Source organism: Ambystoma mexicanum, chromosome 10 (genome assembly GCF_040938575.1).
Source record: "Ambystoma mexicanum isolate Mex_15411 chromosome 10, UKY_AmexF1_1, whole genome shotgun sequence".
Classification (NCBI taxonomy): domain Eukaryota; kingdom Metazoa; phylum Chordata; class Amphibia; order Caudata; family Ambystomatidae; genus Ambystoma; species Ambystoma mexicanum.
The window spans coordinates 261,623,754-261,638,170 of NC_090932.1; the positions used below are offsets into that span (position 1 = coordinate 261,623,754).

The 14,417-nt window shown below is 43.2% G+C and overlaps 1 protein-coding gene across 1 annotated transcript in view; it reads right to left on the reverse strand.

Annotated features, from left to right (window-relative positions):
• LOC138492856 (galactosylgalactosylxylosylprotein 3-beta-glucuronosyltransferase 1-like) overlaps positions 1-13,998 on the reverse strand; it is an 80,162-nt gene extending 66,164 nt beyond the window's left edge. The window contains exon 1 of the mRNA XM_069620188.1: positions 13,978-13,998. Coding sequence (XP_069476289.1) covers positions 13,978-13,998 — 21 coding nt within the window. The remainder of the gene's footprint in view (positions 1-13,977) is intronic.
• Positions 13,999-14,417: the final 419 nt, after the last annotated feature.

Here is a 14,417-nt window from a genome sequence, read left to right on the forward strand (position 1 = left end):
GGAGTCAGTGGGAAGTCTCAAAGACAACCCTGTGTCACTGCACTGAAGGTGCTGTGTAACACACAAAAAGTGGTGCTCCTGGAGTAGGTGAGGCTCCAGTGCCAAAGATCACACAAAAAGTGAAAATACACACATCAAAACACATTTAAGAGTGGGAAAAAAGGCTCACACTCTTACCAGGTGAAAAAAAGAAACCCTAGAAATCCAGCAAAGCTGCTGAGGGAGTCATTAGTTAAGGGAAATCGGCCATTTATGAGAATTTTCCCTAACACATAGGACGTACAATTAATGTAATAACAAAGAGGTAGCTATAGAAGCATACAGGTGCATGTCTAGCTATTTTAAACAATGAATAATTTTATTTGGAAGATGCATTGTTTATATTTACCATTCAAAGATGGCTGGCTTGTTTCCCGAGAGCCGTCTTAGACAGCAGTCATCCAAGATGACTGCCTCCATGGTATAGCTCACTCAAAATCAAAGAGTTCAGAGATGGGTGGGTTTAGCCATAGGGATTGCATTGGCTAGGGCTGGTAAATGGGTGTGATTACAACTGTGTATCCCTCCTCAAAAATCATGCCCTTTGGAAAAGCATTACAGACCCACTTTCAAAGCCCATATTTGAAGCTCTTATGTTAATGACAATAGTTTGGGCTTTTAAGGTAGCGCTTTCAGCGCCACCCAATAGCCCAAACTAAAAACAGAGGACTGGTACTTGGTTCACAAAAAAGGTTTGCAATCATACCCAAAATAGGCCTCAAAATGTAATCTGGCAAGCAGACTCTACACCCCTGTTTTGTCTTAAGATGTGCATGTTGCTGTCTAGAAGCAGTATAAGGTAACTGCAGCCCAGGTCGAGAAGGATATACAGAGGCTGGATTTTCCAGAGGAACTTCCATAAGAACCCACTCTCTGCTTAAACTTAGTCTTGCCTCACACACCTCTATACCCATCACCATGAACATCCTAGCAGGCCTCAAGAATCTCTAGGAAGCTCGGTCAGACGCTTTACTCCCAGAGGATCATTGGTTCATAACCCACCCTCATTTAAAAGTGCCCACATTTCCTTTCAACTTTCCTGCCTATTGAACCTGGCTATTTGTGGCGGTTTATAGAAGGGCCTACCATTTTTATTTGGGCTTAGTTTCAACATGTCAATGCTCACAATGACACTGCTGAGCCAAAGACAGTGCTCACTGTCCTTAAACATTTTGCCTTTTATACATTAATTTCACTGAGTACACACGCCAAAACGAATGTATTGAGGGGGACTGGTTAGCACATCATTTGTGTTGGTGCACTGCCCCATGAAAATGTGCATGCTACATTTGTGAATAAGATGACTGCTTGTCGAAAATTGAGTATCTAAAACAGTGCATCATTGAAGCAATTTCTTTTATTACTTTTTTTAAATTACAGTTTGAAATGTAAAACAATACAAAGCAGAATGTGAGATGTCTCCCCACGCTATGCATATAGACACAAGGTACAGGAATAGGTAAAGTTTAAAAGGCCTCTGAGAGTCCTCTCAATCATGGGGGAAGAACAGAAAGTACAATTTGACCTATTAATGAAGCCCTCGCTGAGCCTCCACACCAAAGAAGGCAATATACCCCAGGAACAAACTTCCTGCTCAAGAAATCAACCCAACGAAAGAAACCCTTCTAACTCCAAGAGGAGCCGAGATGGCTCGGGCCACATTTACCTTAGTCTATTCCACTCCAAACTTCAAATGCCTTGGGAGTTAATTTTAAATACGCAATTCTCATGTACTCCATCCAAAGACATAGCAGTAATCGGAACAGACCCATATAAGTGTATTTAATTGAGCCATTGTGGACAATTGTCCTAATCCCATCATGTTCTCACCTCCACAGCAATACAGTTCCCCTAAAGCTCCTAAGGCATATCCAAACTCTTGGTGGGCTTCCTGCTCAGATAATTAACTTACCCGAGCCACTCATGGAGTCAGTTTTCTGATTAACGTAAACACGGCTGAGTAAGCAGGACCTACCATGACCACCAAAAATGCCTTGAGATAGCATTCAACTATATTGAGCAAAACCAAAGACTAATACCAGATAGCTGTCTCAATGCTATAGTCTGAAACCTACATCATTTAACCCATGTCATGGTAGATCTTATCCTTCTCAGGAATAGACCCTAAGAGTGCTTACACCCTTCAGCATCCCAAAAGAGATATTCCTTATCCTTCCAGGTGACCATCGGTTTGGCCGGCCGGGGCAGCATTGCTTTCACCCTTCGTTCGAGAAAGGTTTTTTTGAGTTTTGCAATTTCTTCCTTCTTTTCTCAGTCGCTGGAGCCAAGCTCAGCAAGGGGAAGACCCTATGCTGCTGGTATTTCAGATTCCCTTTGTATTTTGCCACTTTTAAAAGTCTCTCTCTATCCCAGGCATCAGATAGTATCACAATGATTGTCGGTCCCACTTGAGGGTCATGCATCCTATCGGAGGAGCGAGCCCATATCCGATAGCACTTATTCACCTATATGGGCCTTCCTCCACTTCTGGTTCAAGCATCTCTATGGAAGCCAAGTGGATACAAATGCGATTGGGTCGTCTCCTGCTGCCATTAGGAGACCAGGAATCCTGATTTGTTTTGCTCGAACCATGTTTTCAAACTATTCAAGTAAGCTTTCCAGGCCACTTTGCACCCTGACAGAAGTCGCCAGTTCTTTTCACCACTGGGGATAACTGGGTGCTGTAGATTTCTGCTCCAGAACAGAATTTCTCGACTCCAGTTGTGCCACCTTCTCCAATATTTTGTCAAATGTTTTCTCTAGGCAGACCCTGATTTTTCAATGTGCTCCTGCGCAGCCAGTACAGGAATCCTCAAATGAGAGGGTGGTCTGGACCTCCCCTGTCCAGGTTGCTTGTTTGTTGAATCACAGGACAGAAAAAGTCAGTGGGTATATCTTTCTTCTTGCCTTCCCAGTCGCCATCGTTTCTGTGTGAAGTCAGGGTATCGGATAGGACTGTATGCAGATGCCTCTTGCTTTCTTTTTTATACAAAAAGGACTTCTGAGCTTCTCGAGATAACATTGCAAACATTCTATGAAGAAAGCTTATGCTTTTATGTGAGCAACCATGGGTATTTCGTGTACTTTGCAGAGCTTGGCCACTGAATGGGTAAATGTCTCTGCCCAAGTTAAAGATGAATGCTACCCATTGGACATTATCACGAAAATATATATTTTATCTGCTGCCATTATCAAAAAGGTCTTACCCCTAATGGGAGAAAGTCACTGCGTTGCCAACACAACACAGTTCCCACTTCGCCCTTAGCAGTGCAGCAGCAACTGGGAGCCTAGCCCCATCTCTGCTCTTCTTGCCAGCAGAAACATACCAGCAGAAACATACCAGCAGCGCTGCGCCGAGACCTTGCCTAGCTCCGTGGACAGCTCTCAATGCTCCCCCAGTGTGTCTGGCAGTGGCCACTCGGTCTGCACTTCTTCCGGGCGTCACCCATTCACCAGCAGCTAGCAGGCCATGCAGGGCACCTCCGTCATCGCCTCACTCCGATTCACCACTCTGAAGTCACCTCTCTGTAAGGTGGCCCTGCTCAAGCCATTCTCTGCACGATCCACACTTCGAAGGTCACAGCAGCACACAAGTGTCCCTCATTTATCATGAATATTGCACCTTGAAAAAGTACAAAGCCTGGAGCTGCACAGAGGTGTGGCCATCTTGTTAGGACTCAATAGGGCTCCCCCATTTAAGCTATTTTTGCTAGCCTGAATTTGTTAGAATCTGATTCTTATGTTCTTTTGGAAACTAAATTATGCAGAATGTCCATAAAAAATATTTAAATTGTCTATACATTTCTTTAAGAGCTCATGGAATGCATTATGTAGATTATTTCTTCTTTATATCTACTAACAGCATTTTTTATTTCTGTTGAAACAATCGAGAAAGTAAACAAACTATTTAGGAATCAATTAAATAGGTGATTGCACTTATTTCCAATACACAGTTACATCATGTGTAGATCACCAGGGCTAACAGCTGCTATCTTTGGCACCTTCTAAATATCCTTGTGTATCGTTGTTTCTTGATATTACCTCAGTGCCCTCCTGGGTGTCTGTGCATGTCCATTACCCTCTCTGCTTCATAGTCTCTCTCACTGTGATCTCACTCTTCCAATCCCTTACACACTCTTTAATGCACTGCATCCACATGCCCTCTTAGGAGGCAGACGGGAAACCATTTAGCAGTAAATGCATGCATCATCTCTTGCAGCAGCATATATGTACTCAAAAATAAACCAAGGATACTCTCACAAGATCTATATCACACAAAGGCTACATTGCTTCTTTTATTTTTTCAAACTATAATTAACACTACCCCCTGTTTATTGCACATGTCTATCCCCCTTCTTTCCGGGCATGCATTACTTCAAATGTCTATGAGAGATTATATTTATTTCAAATACCAATGTAAGGGGATCGGAAAAATTCCAGCATGAAGAATAAGACCTCTTTCTGGGAGATGGGCCTGAAGGTCATGAAAGGACACCTTGTTGGGAGGCTAAGGCAAACCCAATAGAATTACACTGGGCAAGTGTCAGGAGCATTTGGATAAATGTTGGGGATATGTAATAGACAGGCCTTTGGAACACATATAACCCATTGTTAATATTTACTCTCTTACCGCCTATTCTTACTTTTTGTTCTGTCTATGTGACATGATGTAATAAGCTTGCAACATGGCAGAATCACTATTCCTATTCTAAATATTATTAATCCAAATATTACCCACCTGCGTCCCTTGGGACCTAATGTCCCTGCAGGCTCTCTTCCAGTACTAAACCCTGACATGTTCTCTCTTGGGTGGCTCTCAAAACTGGACACATTTACTTTTTTCACTGATGGGTTTGAAAGCATTTGGGGGCACTTCCCATCCTAGCATGGAGGGCCCCACAGCACTCCTTAAAGTGGAGGTCCCTGGTCATTGGTTTTGCATGGTTCTTTAAATGGAAACAGCAATATCTGTATTTGAACTCTTCTCTCCAACCAAACCTGACCACTCCAACACCAACTCTCTCAGATCTCTCTCAAATAATGCCCCTGAGCCATGATACTGCTCCCTGTCTGATCCACCACACCCTGCTTCTGAAACGCTTAGGTCGGCACTACCACCTTCCATTGTAAATGGGCCACCACTCCTTCCAGACTGTTACCAGGGGAAGGATTGCATCAGTCCTACTTAGTGCAGGAAGACAATGGAGAATCCAGCTAGCTGTGAGCCTGCAAGCAGGACGGACCCTCCTTTTTCAGTTGGAGACTATTTCAGCTGATTACTTCCTTTCAAACATATACAGATGGTACACAACAAAAATAGCGACCTACCAAAGAGTGGCTACACTAGGCTCTGCCCTTTTCTCTGCTGGGTCAGAGATGCCAGTGGTAGCGCCAGGGACAGAAAACAAACATTGTTCTTCAAGAGTCATGCTAATTTCCATTGGTTCCCACTCCCTGTAACTCCCTCCAAAGTTAGTACCGAATAAGAGTTTGCTGAGTGAGGCAAGAGATCATCTTGCCCTTTTACTTGCCTCCAGCAGCTTCCAATTTGATGCATAAGGTGTAGGGGAGGGAAAGGGGTGCAGACTTTTCCTCCCCATGCAAACAGCAGAGGGAGGGAGTTACCTCCCAATAGGAGGAACAACTCCCATTTCCATCGTAAGACATCGCGGTGGGTCAATCCTCACACGTTTTCCCTTTCTTTCATACCTTGATGCTGGGCACAGTCATGTCAGATGGTGAGGAGCCTAGAAGAGGCATAGTCTTCCCCTGGCACAATAGCACCGCTATTCCTCCCTTCTTCTATGTATAGGAAGAACAACACCCAGAGCTTCCTGTACTTAAGCCGGAGAGCCAAGCAATGTTGGTGAGAAAGAACAACACTGCCCACTCCTCTTAAATGGCAATACCGGGTCCTGGCATCTGCTGAAGGCCTCAACACCCTGGTCAGTTGACAACCACACAACACTCCTCAAGCACAATTGGAAATATGCACAAATGTAATTTCAGAATGCATTATGGGATTTGTGTGTTCACTGGAAATTTTAAAAATGCAAGGAAATTTTAAAATTGTAAGGTGTTTAGAAAACACAGATTGCAAGGGGTAAGGAGTTTGATGTCGGGAACACATTTATCTATTCTACGTGGCATGCACAAGATAAGAACATGCCTAAGCAATAGTGTTTTAATGAGTGCATAGCAACTAGTGTGCACTATTGTTAAAACATAGCAGCAGAGAGAAGAAGAATTAAAACACATATCCACATTTGAACATGTTTATATAAACAAAAAGAACATGAGTCCAAGCTAAAATTGATAAAACACTAACCAAATGTGTATGTTTAATTAGGACATGCTGACATTAGAAAAGGCTCTGAATTTTATGAAAAAAGCCACAGATGTTTATTTTATCATTTGGCAAAATTCCATCTTCTTGAAACACGGAAGAGAATATGTAAGTGACAGATATCAGGAATATTAGCTTTAATTCTAATGTGGAAAAGCAAGATGTTTAGTTTCAACGCTCCTGCTGATTACCTGAATGGCATCACGGTCTCTTAGAATATCACTGGCTAACAGGGAACAGGGGCGGGAAATGAAGCTGTTTTTGCAGCCAGAGGGAGTTCAGCGAAGGACATGCTGTGCAGAACCATGAAGGAGCAGGAGCTGCAGGACACTGCTTGTCTACAAGATGTTGACCTGCCTGGGTAAGAAAAAGCAAGCATGGGTAGACCAATATTGTAAGCATAGTCTTTAGGTCTAAAAACCGTCAATTTGCCAATTTCCCCGAATTCTGATTTTGTTTTAATCTTGCTTCAATAGTTTGGAGACACAACTAATTTATAGAGCTGAACTGCCTTGAGAAAAAGCAGCAAACAGCTATCAGATGCCTTCACCATTAGACAGTAATATTAGCTAATATTAGGAACTGTATATTGCTTAACTATTACATTTTTAATGCTCATATAGTATCTAAACATAGAGAATAAATATACAAATGCTCTCACTCTCTTGTGAGAGTGAGAGCATTTTTAATGTGTTTCTATTTATGAGTATAAAAGATACTATTTTGCAAGTGAGAACACTTGTTGGATTAGTGATAAAACTGTTTAGTGTCATATGGTTTATTATACAAGGATAATGAGCATTAATACATAGATTCACCCAGAAGGTGGGCACGCAACAATATTGCTGTCCAATTGTAAGCCTGTCAGTTGCTCAGGCATAATAGTTTCCCTTGCACTAAATCACAGAGACAGAACTGTCTCCAGAGCCTTGCTTCTGGGACAGCACTATTCTCTGCCATACATCCTGCCACCCCCCAGGTGGGTATTCAGACTGCCTTTGGGGTGTAGGCCAGTCACAATCTGGCATGCAGGGTATGATGAAAAGCCTGAAACCAGGATCTTGCTCATTTTTATCTTGACTGTAATAGCCGGACAACAACAGATTATGATGATGGGGAAGATGTGGAAGTTGCTAATGGTGAATGCATCCCCCTCATGTTTCACATTAAACATCACTTGAGTCTCACCCAACACAGACAACTCTATCTGTCAAACCACCACCCTGTTAATAGCAGCATTACCTTCTCCCCCTCTTCAACAAACAGTTTCTTGTGGGTGCAATGGTGAAAACACAGCAAGACTCACTAAAAACCTAACACCTGGCAATATATCATAGCATGTCATTGCTCCTCACCAAAAATCTACCCTAACCTACTCTTAGACACCTTCTGGCACAAAAACGAAAGAACAGTCAACATACATGCCCCCATCATATCTAAGAAACATGCCCCCATCATATCTAAGAAAATGACCCCCCAAAAGAAAAACACAACTCAAACAAATAGTATAACCTGCAACCCGCCACGTTGTGCAAAACAAACTCACTACCCAACAAAGCTGCACGTGCTACCTCAACCATGACATCAGACCCATGGCTGACAGAAAAAAGAAAACATTGCATAACAGACTGCAAGATACCCCAGACATAAACAAGGAACTATGCAAGACCTACATGAAGCTCAGCAACATATGCCAAATCAATAAGGACCCACCTCCCTTGGAGCTGGCTAACAAACTACTCTCCTTCCAAATGGTAGTCTATGTTGTAAAAAAAAATCCTGAATCTTAAATATTGATAAATTCTCAATATGCCGAGGATCACTAACTATTGTGTGGATTCGTCAGGAGACATTTGATATCCGACTTACTGAACACTGGCAGAATCTTTAGTTGGAAAAATGTACTTCCCCAACAGACAATTCATTTTGTTTATTTTCGCAGGAGCACTTCCCCACTCTGGAGAAAATCTATCCTAACAGCTTTCAGTTCCCTTTAGACCCAACCAGCTATTTTGTTCAATTCTGTTCACATTTATAAATGAAATCAGTGTAAACATATTCCCTAGAGTGGTCTTGTTGTAGATCAATGTCCATCGTGTGACACACAAGTGCACATGGCCATTAGTGGTCCTTGAGAAAAACCAAAAGGTGATGGCTGGAACATTTAGAAATAATTGTAACCACGTACACAGCTCTAAGCAACCCTCCAGGCCATCTTTTTTCAGCCTGCCAATCCATTAGAGAAGGGGAAATACCATATGTAAATCACGCTTGACACTGTTTGCTTTGGATGTAACACAAGTGCAAATTACCATTTGTGGTTCTTGAGCAAGACCAAAAGGTGATGGCTGGAACATTCAGAATTAATGTTAACCAAGTGCACAGCTCTGGGCAACCCTCCAGACCATTGCTTTTCAGCCTGCCGAGCCATTACAAAATGTAAAAGACCATATGCAAATCAGGCTTGGACCCTCCTCAAAAGGGGCAGTTCAGTCCAAACTGCTTGGTCACATCCCTTCTGCACAAGACCACAAGCATCCCCAGACATGTTTAGGCCTTCTTAGGTGTCATTAGTCTGATTTGCATATGGTATTTCTCCTTTTGTAGCTTGGCAGGCGAAGACCGATGGTCTAGAGGGTTGCCCAGATCAATGCCAGAGGTGAAGATGAATTCTAAACCTTCCAGCCACCACCCCTTTTGCTTTGCTATAGTCACCCTGAGTGGAACATTTATTCCCAGGCATTGGTCTTGTGCCTGCTAGGCCTAGAGACCCAAACTACTCCTCACTGAAGATGCCCAATGAGGCCGAAACATGTTTGGGGATACTTGTGGTCTTGATAGAAGGGATGTGACCAATCAGTTTGGGCTGGACTGCCCCTTTTGGGGGTGGGACCAAGCCTGATTCACATATGGGCTTTCCCCTTTTGTAATGGCTTAGCAGGTGAAGAACGATGGTCTGGAGGGTTGCCCAGAGCGAAGCCAGAAGTTACGTAAGATTCATTCCAAACCTTCCAGCCATCACCCTTTTTTTGTTTTTAGTGGTTTTTGTACTGTAACTCAAAGCTGGCCTGTGCCTCTGTTTTAAGGGAGTGGGTTTCAAGGTGAGTGACAGCATTTTCTGAAGCTGCTCTTAAGCAGTGAGTATGCATGATGCCAAATACCTGCCAAATACATCTGATGGCTGTGAAAAGCATCTGCACCTCTGTGGACACATGTTTAGTTCTTACTGCAGGGCTCACATCCCATTTGATGACTTTCACAAAGGAAGCAATGCAATCAAAAACAAGGCAAGATTCAGGAGATCATTTAACAATAGTCGGTCTTATGCATGCATCCAGTCTTTATTTCAATGGTGTGTGAGGCTTTAAGATATAAGTAACATATCATACGGTATCTGAGGGGATTGAACTTGGGCAATTCCAATGGTGGAAAGACTAATTCCAAGTTCATTGGTTACCCAGGAGGATTGAACTCGTTAAATGTTTAGGCTGGAGCCAATCTATGGCTTCAGCCACTGCCCCCAAACTACAAAGGCCCTGCCCGAATCTTCATATTATATAGGGCCTGATTCATGGAACGTTTTCCTATGGGATTGCGCCATTATAAAACACTTCCATAGTGTTTAAACTAGAAACAACACATACAATATATTGCTTCACTCTAATGGAGCTCTTATGTTAGATATTTCTAAATGGCAAAACTAGAAAGAAAGGTGCTATCATGTAATACATTTTCTTTTTGCAGCAATGGTGTGGATTAACACCTTTACAGGCTCAGCCATTCCAGTCTTTTTGTGACAAACTAGAAAGTACCCTTGATGGCTGCTGTGGGGGAATATAAGAGCAGCATCTGGGCAAGCAACTATCATGTGGCACTGGAGGGGAGATATTGGACTAGAGACAGAAATGAAATCAAGAAAATGAACAATTTACTGCACAGCATCCTGTCGAAATGACATGCTATAATATTACATTTTACAATGATGTGCATGCCTACATGTCCCGTTTCGTTCTGCAGATGCTTGTCCATCAACAACTACTGAAGTACTCCCGATTTCCCCTTTATGCAGGACTATAAGTGCCAAAATACAAAGAAATAATTCTCTCCGGAAAACTAGTTGGGGTACACTGAAAAATCAAATAGCAGTTTATATTGCAAAGGAATTACTATAAATAACAACGTGAGAGGAAACTTAGCAATATGAGTTCATTGGTGAGGAGGAGTGAACACAGAGATCCTACCACTGTGCTTCCCCAGTGAGTGTTATAACTGCTGGCCCTGAAATAGTCCAGCAATGATGCATGTCTGGGAGGATATGAACCTTCTCTCAGCCCAAGACTAAGGTGCATATTGCTAGTAGAGCATGCGTATGCAGGAATGATGGCCACTGAAGACAAGCAGGAAACTAGTGGCCAAACCATAGACAACACCTCAAAGGATGTGTTGGCCACTTCTCTGGGATAATTTGGGCCCAAAGGAATTGCAGTAAGTGTTGATAAAGCAGCCGATGCAGGCAGGAAAATAGAGTTACAAGTGCATGTGTCATTCTCAATTACAGTGCTCTACATAATTAGAGAATCAGGGGATCCAGGCTATCCACAAACTCTGGATGCAACCTGCTCTCTGCCATCGTGGAGATGATGGGGTAGATTGTGGCCCAGCTGGTGAGCTTAGTCGACCCGCTCCCTCATCTCCACTACCAGCCTGAATAGGCAGTCCTGAAGAACTGCAGACCTTCCTGTTGCTACTCAACTTTGGCAGAAAAAGAGGGCACAGAGTTTTTGAATGTAGATGATAGCAAATATAACTAGTTTTATTGGGTTCAAGAGAGGGATGGGTATTGTGGACAAAAGCGGCAGCAGCCATTGTGTACATAAGGTGTGTGTGGGTGTTATAGACATAGACAGAAAGGGTGTGCTCGCTTAATTTACAGTGAACGAGGTTAGCAGGTTTTGCAAATCTGGTGCTTGCTTGCTTCTTGTTATGTGTTTCCATTCACACATATTACTCTTCTTGCTGAAATATTTAGGAACTGGCAATGGTGACAAATAAGGCATTTCGAGTTTTGATGAATTCCCATGCTCGCACACTTTAATTCATTGTTGAAGCTTTGATTTGAGGCTAGTCTCCAATTTTTGCACTTGGCCTTTCCCAGTTCTAGTTGTACAGCAAGGTACAATTATGTGTGAATATTTGACTTCCAAGAATTATAACAATACTCTGCTTTGTAGCGCTTACTTGGAAAGTACACAAGTCACATGATACACCAAAATGACAATTTTCAAAACAAATATATAGAATTAAACCACGGGAGCACAACTTACGGCCCGCAAGCAGCATCGGCTGCCCTCCATTAGGAAAAGACGTTGTTATTCTTCTGGGCCGGACAAAACAGTGACCCTCATTGGTTCAATGCACAGGCACCACGTCACTCCTGCGAGCCATGTAGTGCATGTGTGCTGCACCAATGGAGGCATTTCAGCCTTGCCATGCCAGCCGTAGTAACGCAAACCTCACGTTCCAGGAAGCCTGCCTTCCAGCACGTCTGGTAAGTACATGTGGGAGAGGTGGAGGGGAGGGCTGTATGTTTGTGTGTGTGTCTCGGGTCTGTCCTGACTATGTTTTTTATTTTGTATGTATGTTGAGATGCTGGGTTGGGGGGTTCTCGGGTCTGTATGGGTGTTTGTTTTTGTATGCATGTGCAGTGTATGTTGAGATGGGGGAGTGTCGTGTCTGTCCTGACTCTGTGTTTCTGTGTATGTTGAGATGCGGGGTGGGGGAGATGTGTCGGGTCTGGCATGCCTGTTTGTTTGTGTGTGTATGTTAAGATGCGGGGGCAGGGGGTGTCGGATCTGTATGAGTGTTTGTATTTGTATGTATGTGCAGTGTATGCTGAGATGGGGGTGTCGGGTTGAGATGTGGGGGTGGGGGAGATGTTGAGTCTGTCCTTCCTGTTTGTTTGTGTGTGTATGTTGAGATGCAGGGTTTGGGGGGTTGTGTCGGGTCTGCCTGTATGTTTGTTTTTGTATGTATGTTGAGATGCAGGGATGGGGGGGTGTCGGTTCTGTATGGGTGTTTGTTTTTGAATGTATGTGCAGTGTATGTTGAGATGTGGGGGTGGGGGTGGGGGTTGTTGGGTCTTTCTGTGTTTGTATTTATGTGGATAGGCAGTGTATGTTGAGATGTGGGGATGGGGGGTGTTGGTCTGTCAGTGTGTTGTTTATGTGTGTATGGGCAGTGAATGCTGAGATGCGGTTGGAGGGGTTCAGGTCTGTATGGGTGTTATTGTATGCATGTGCAGTGTATGTTGACATGTGGGGGTGTAGGGTGTTGGGTCTGTATGTTTGTTATTGTGTGGATGGGCAGTGTCTGCTGAGATAGGGGAGGGCGGGTTCTGGTCTGTATGGGTGTTTTTGAATGTATGTATTATTAAACTATTCAGACTGAACATATTGTACCTTCTTTTCCATGTTATTAAGGGAAGTCAGAAAGTTCCAGAATCATAATATATGTGAGCCTAAAACATGTCTTTGTAATGATCTACTTTATTGTAATGATTTAAATGCCCCCCAAAAAAAACTGCTTTACAAGGTCACCTGCTTATAGTCAATGGTTGTCATAGACTTGCAAATTGTTCTGCACGATCGGACGAACAGTTGAGATTCTTTAAAAAAGTAAAAATTGTTTGGGTCAGATAAGAAGAACTAAAAATAAGCTTTTCAGAGATCTATGTCATTTGGTCTCTGTCGCTTGTCTGATACCCATTCTACTCAAATAGCCTCCACTAAAAGAAAGAGCAGGCAATAGGCTAAAGAATACTAACCTAATGTGAGAAATTAACACCTTTTACCAAAAACAGCAGTGTACTATACAGTGAGACTTTTTGACTTTGTAACCAACTCTCCCACTAATACTTTGCACTCTTCATTGAGGCTGGTGCAATCTACTGCCATGTTTGTTCCTGGTCCACAGTTTTACAACCCATCATTGAAAGGATGAAGATTTAGCTTTCCACTGGACTGATGCTATGTTGGTAGTTTTGATAATTAATACGTTGTGGAGCAGATTGTAATGTATCAACCATAGAAGGTATGTAGCCGATGGAGACACACCTAAAATGGATCGAGAAGTGCCAGTCAGCGGTCTATGCCTTATTCCACGATGGCCGCTGCGACGTATATACGTCACACGCATCTTTGCACTGATGCATTGTATCGTCATTTTTTCTCTTGTAGGAAACTTCTAACGCTCAGTTCTCGTACTTTTCAAGCCCTAACAGAATCTTTCTACCTTATTCCATTTCCATTGCTTTTCCATATTTCTAGCACTTCCTAGGTGCTTTCCGCTATTCGGGTGAGGGTATATCGATTTTCTGTCTACACACACGGAGGAGGTACGGGTTATTCGGTCTCTCCCTGTTTACTATCTACGCTACCCTTTCTCTTACTCCTCCTTTCTTCTCTGTTCCTCATCTTACTGCTACTTCTGCTGCTTTTGCGTTTTTCTATCACGCTTCACTGTAGCATTCTTTCGGAGGAGATCACACCCTTCTGGCGTACCTCTGCCTCCTTCTTTTCGAGCATTTCACTTACCTTACACCCGGCTGCTTCCATCTGGGTCAGGCGGCAGGATTGTCAGCAGTATTCCTTCCTGGCGGGAAGGTGGATCCAAGGTGGCTTTCCTTCCCGGCCAACGGTGGAGCTGCACTGCTTTGTTTACGGCAGACCTACACTTCATCTATATCATACTCTGGAACAATCATCAGTCACTTTATATTTACAATCGGAAGAAGAGTGATATCATTCCACACAAGCCACACTTTCAACCTCGGTCTTCTTACCTACCATTCTTCAAGAAAAGAGAGACCTCTTTGCAGGGTTTTTTCCGCCAACTGGCTTTTTCCCTGTTTAGGACTGGCTCCTCGGGGGTCTCCGGGACCTGGTTCCATCCTGTCACGATGGCCTCTGAGGAGCCATGCCCCTATTTGCATCGTAAGAAGGATAAGAAGGAGAGGAAGACAAGAAGACTCTCT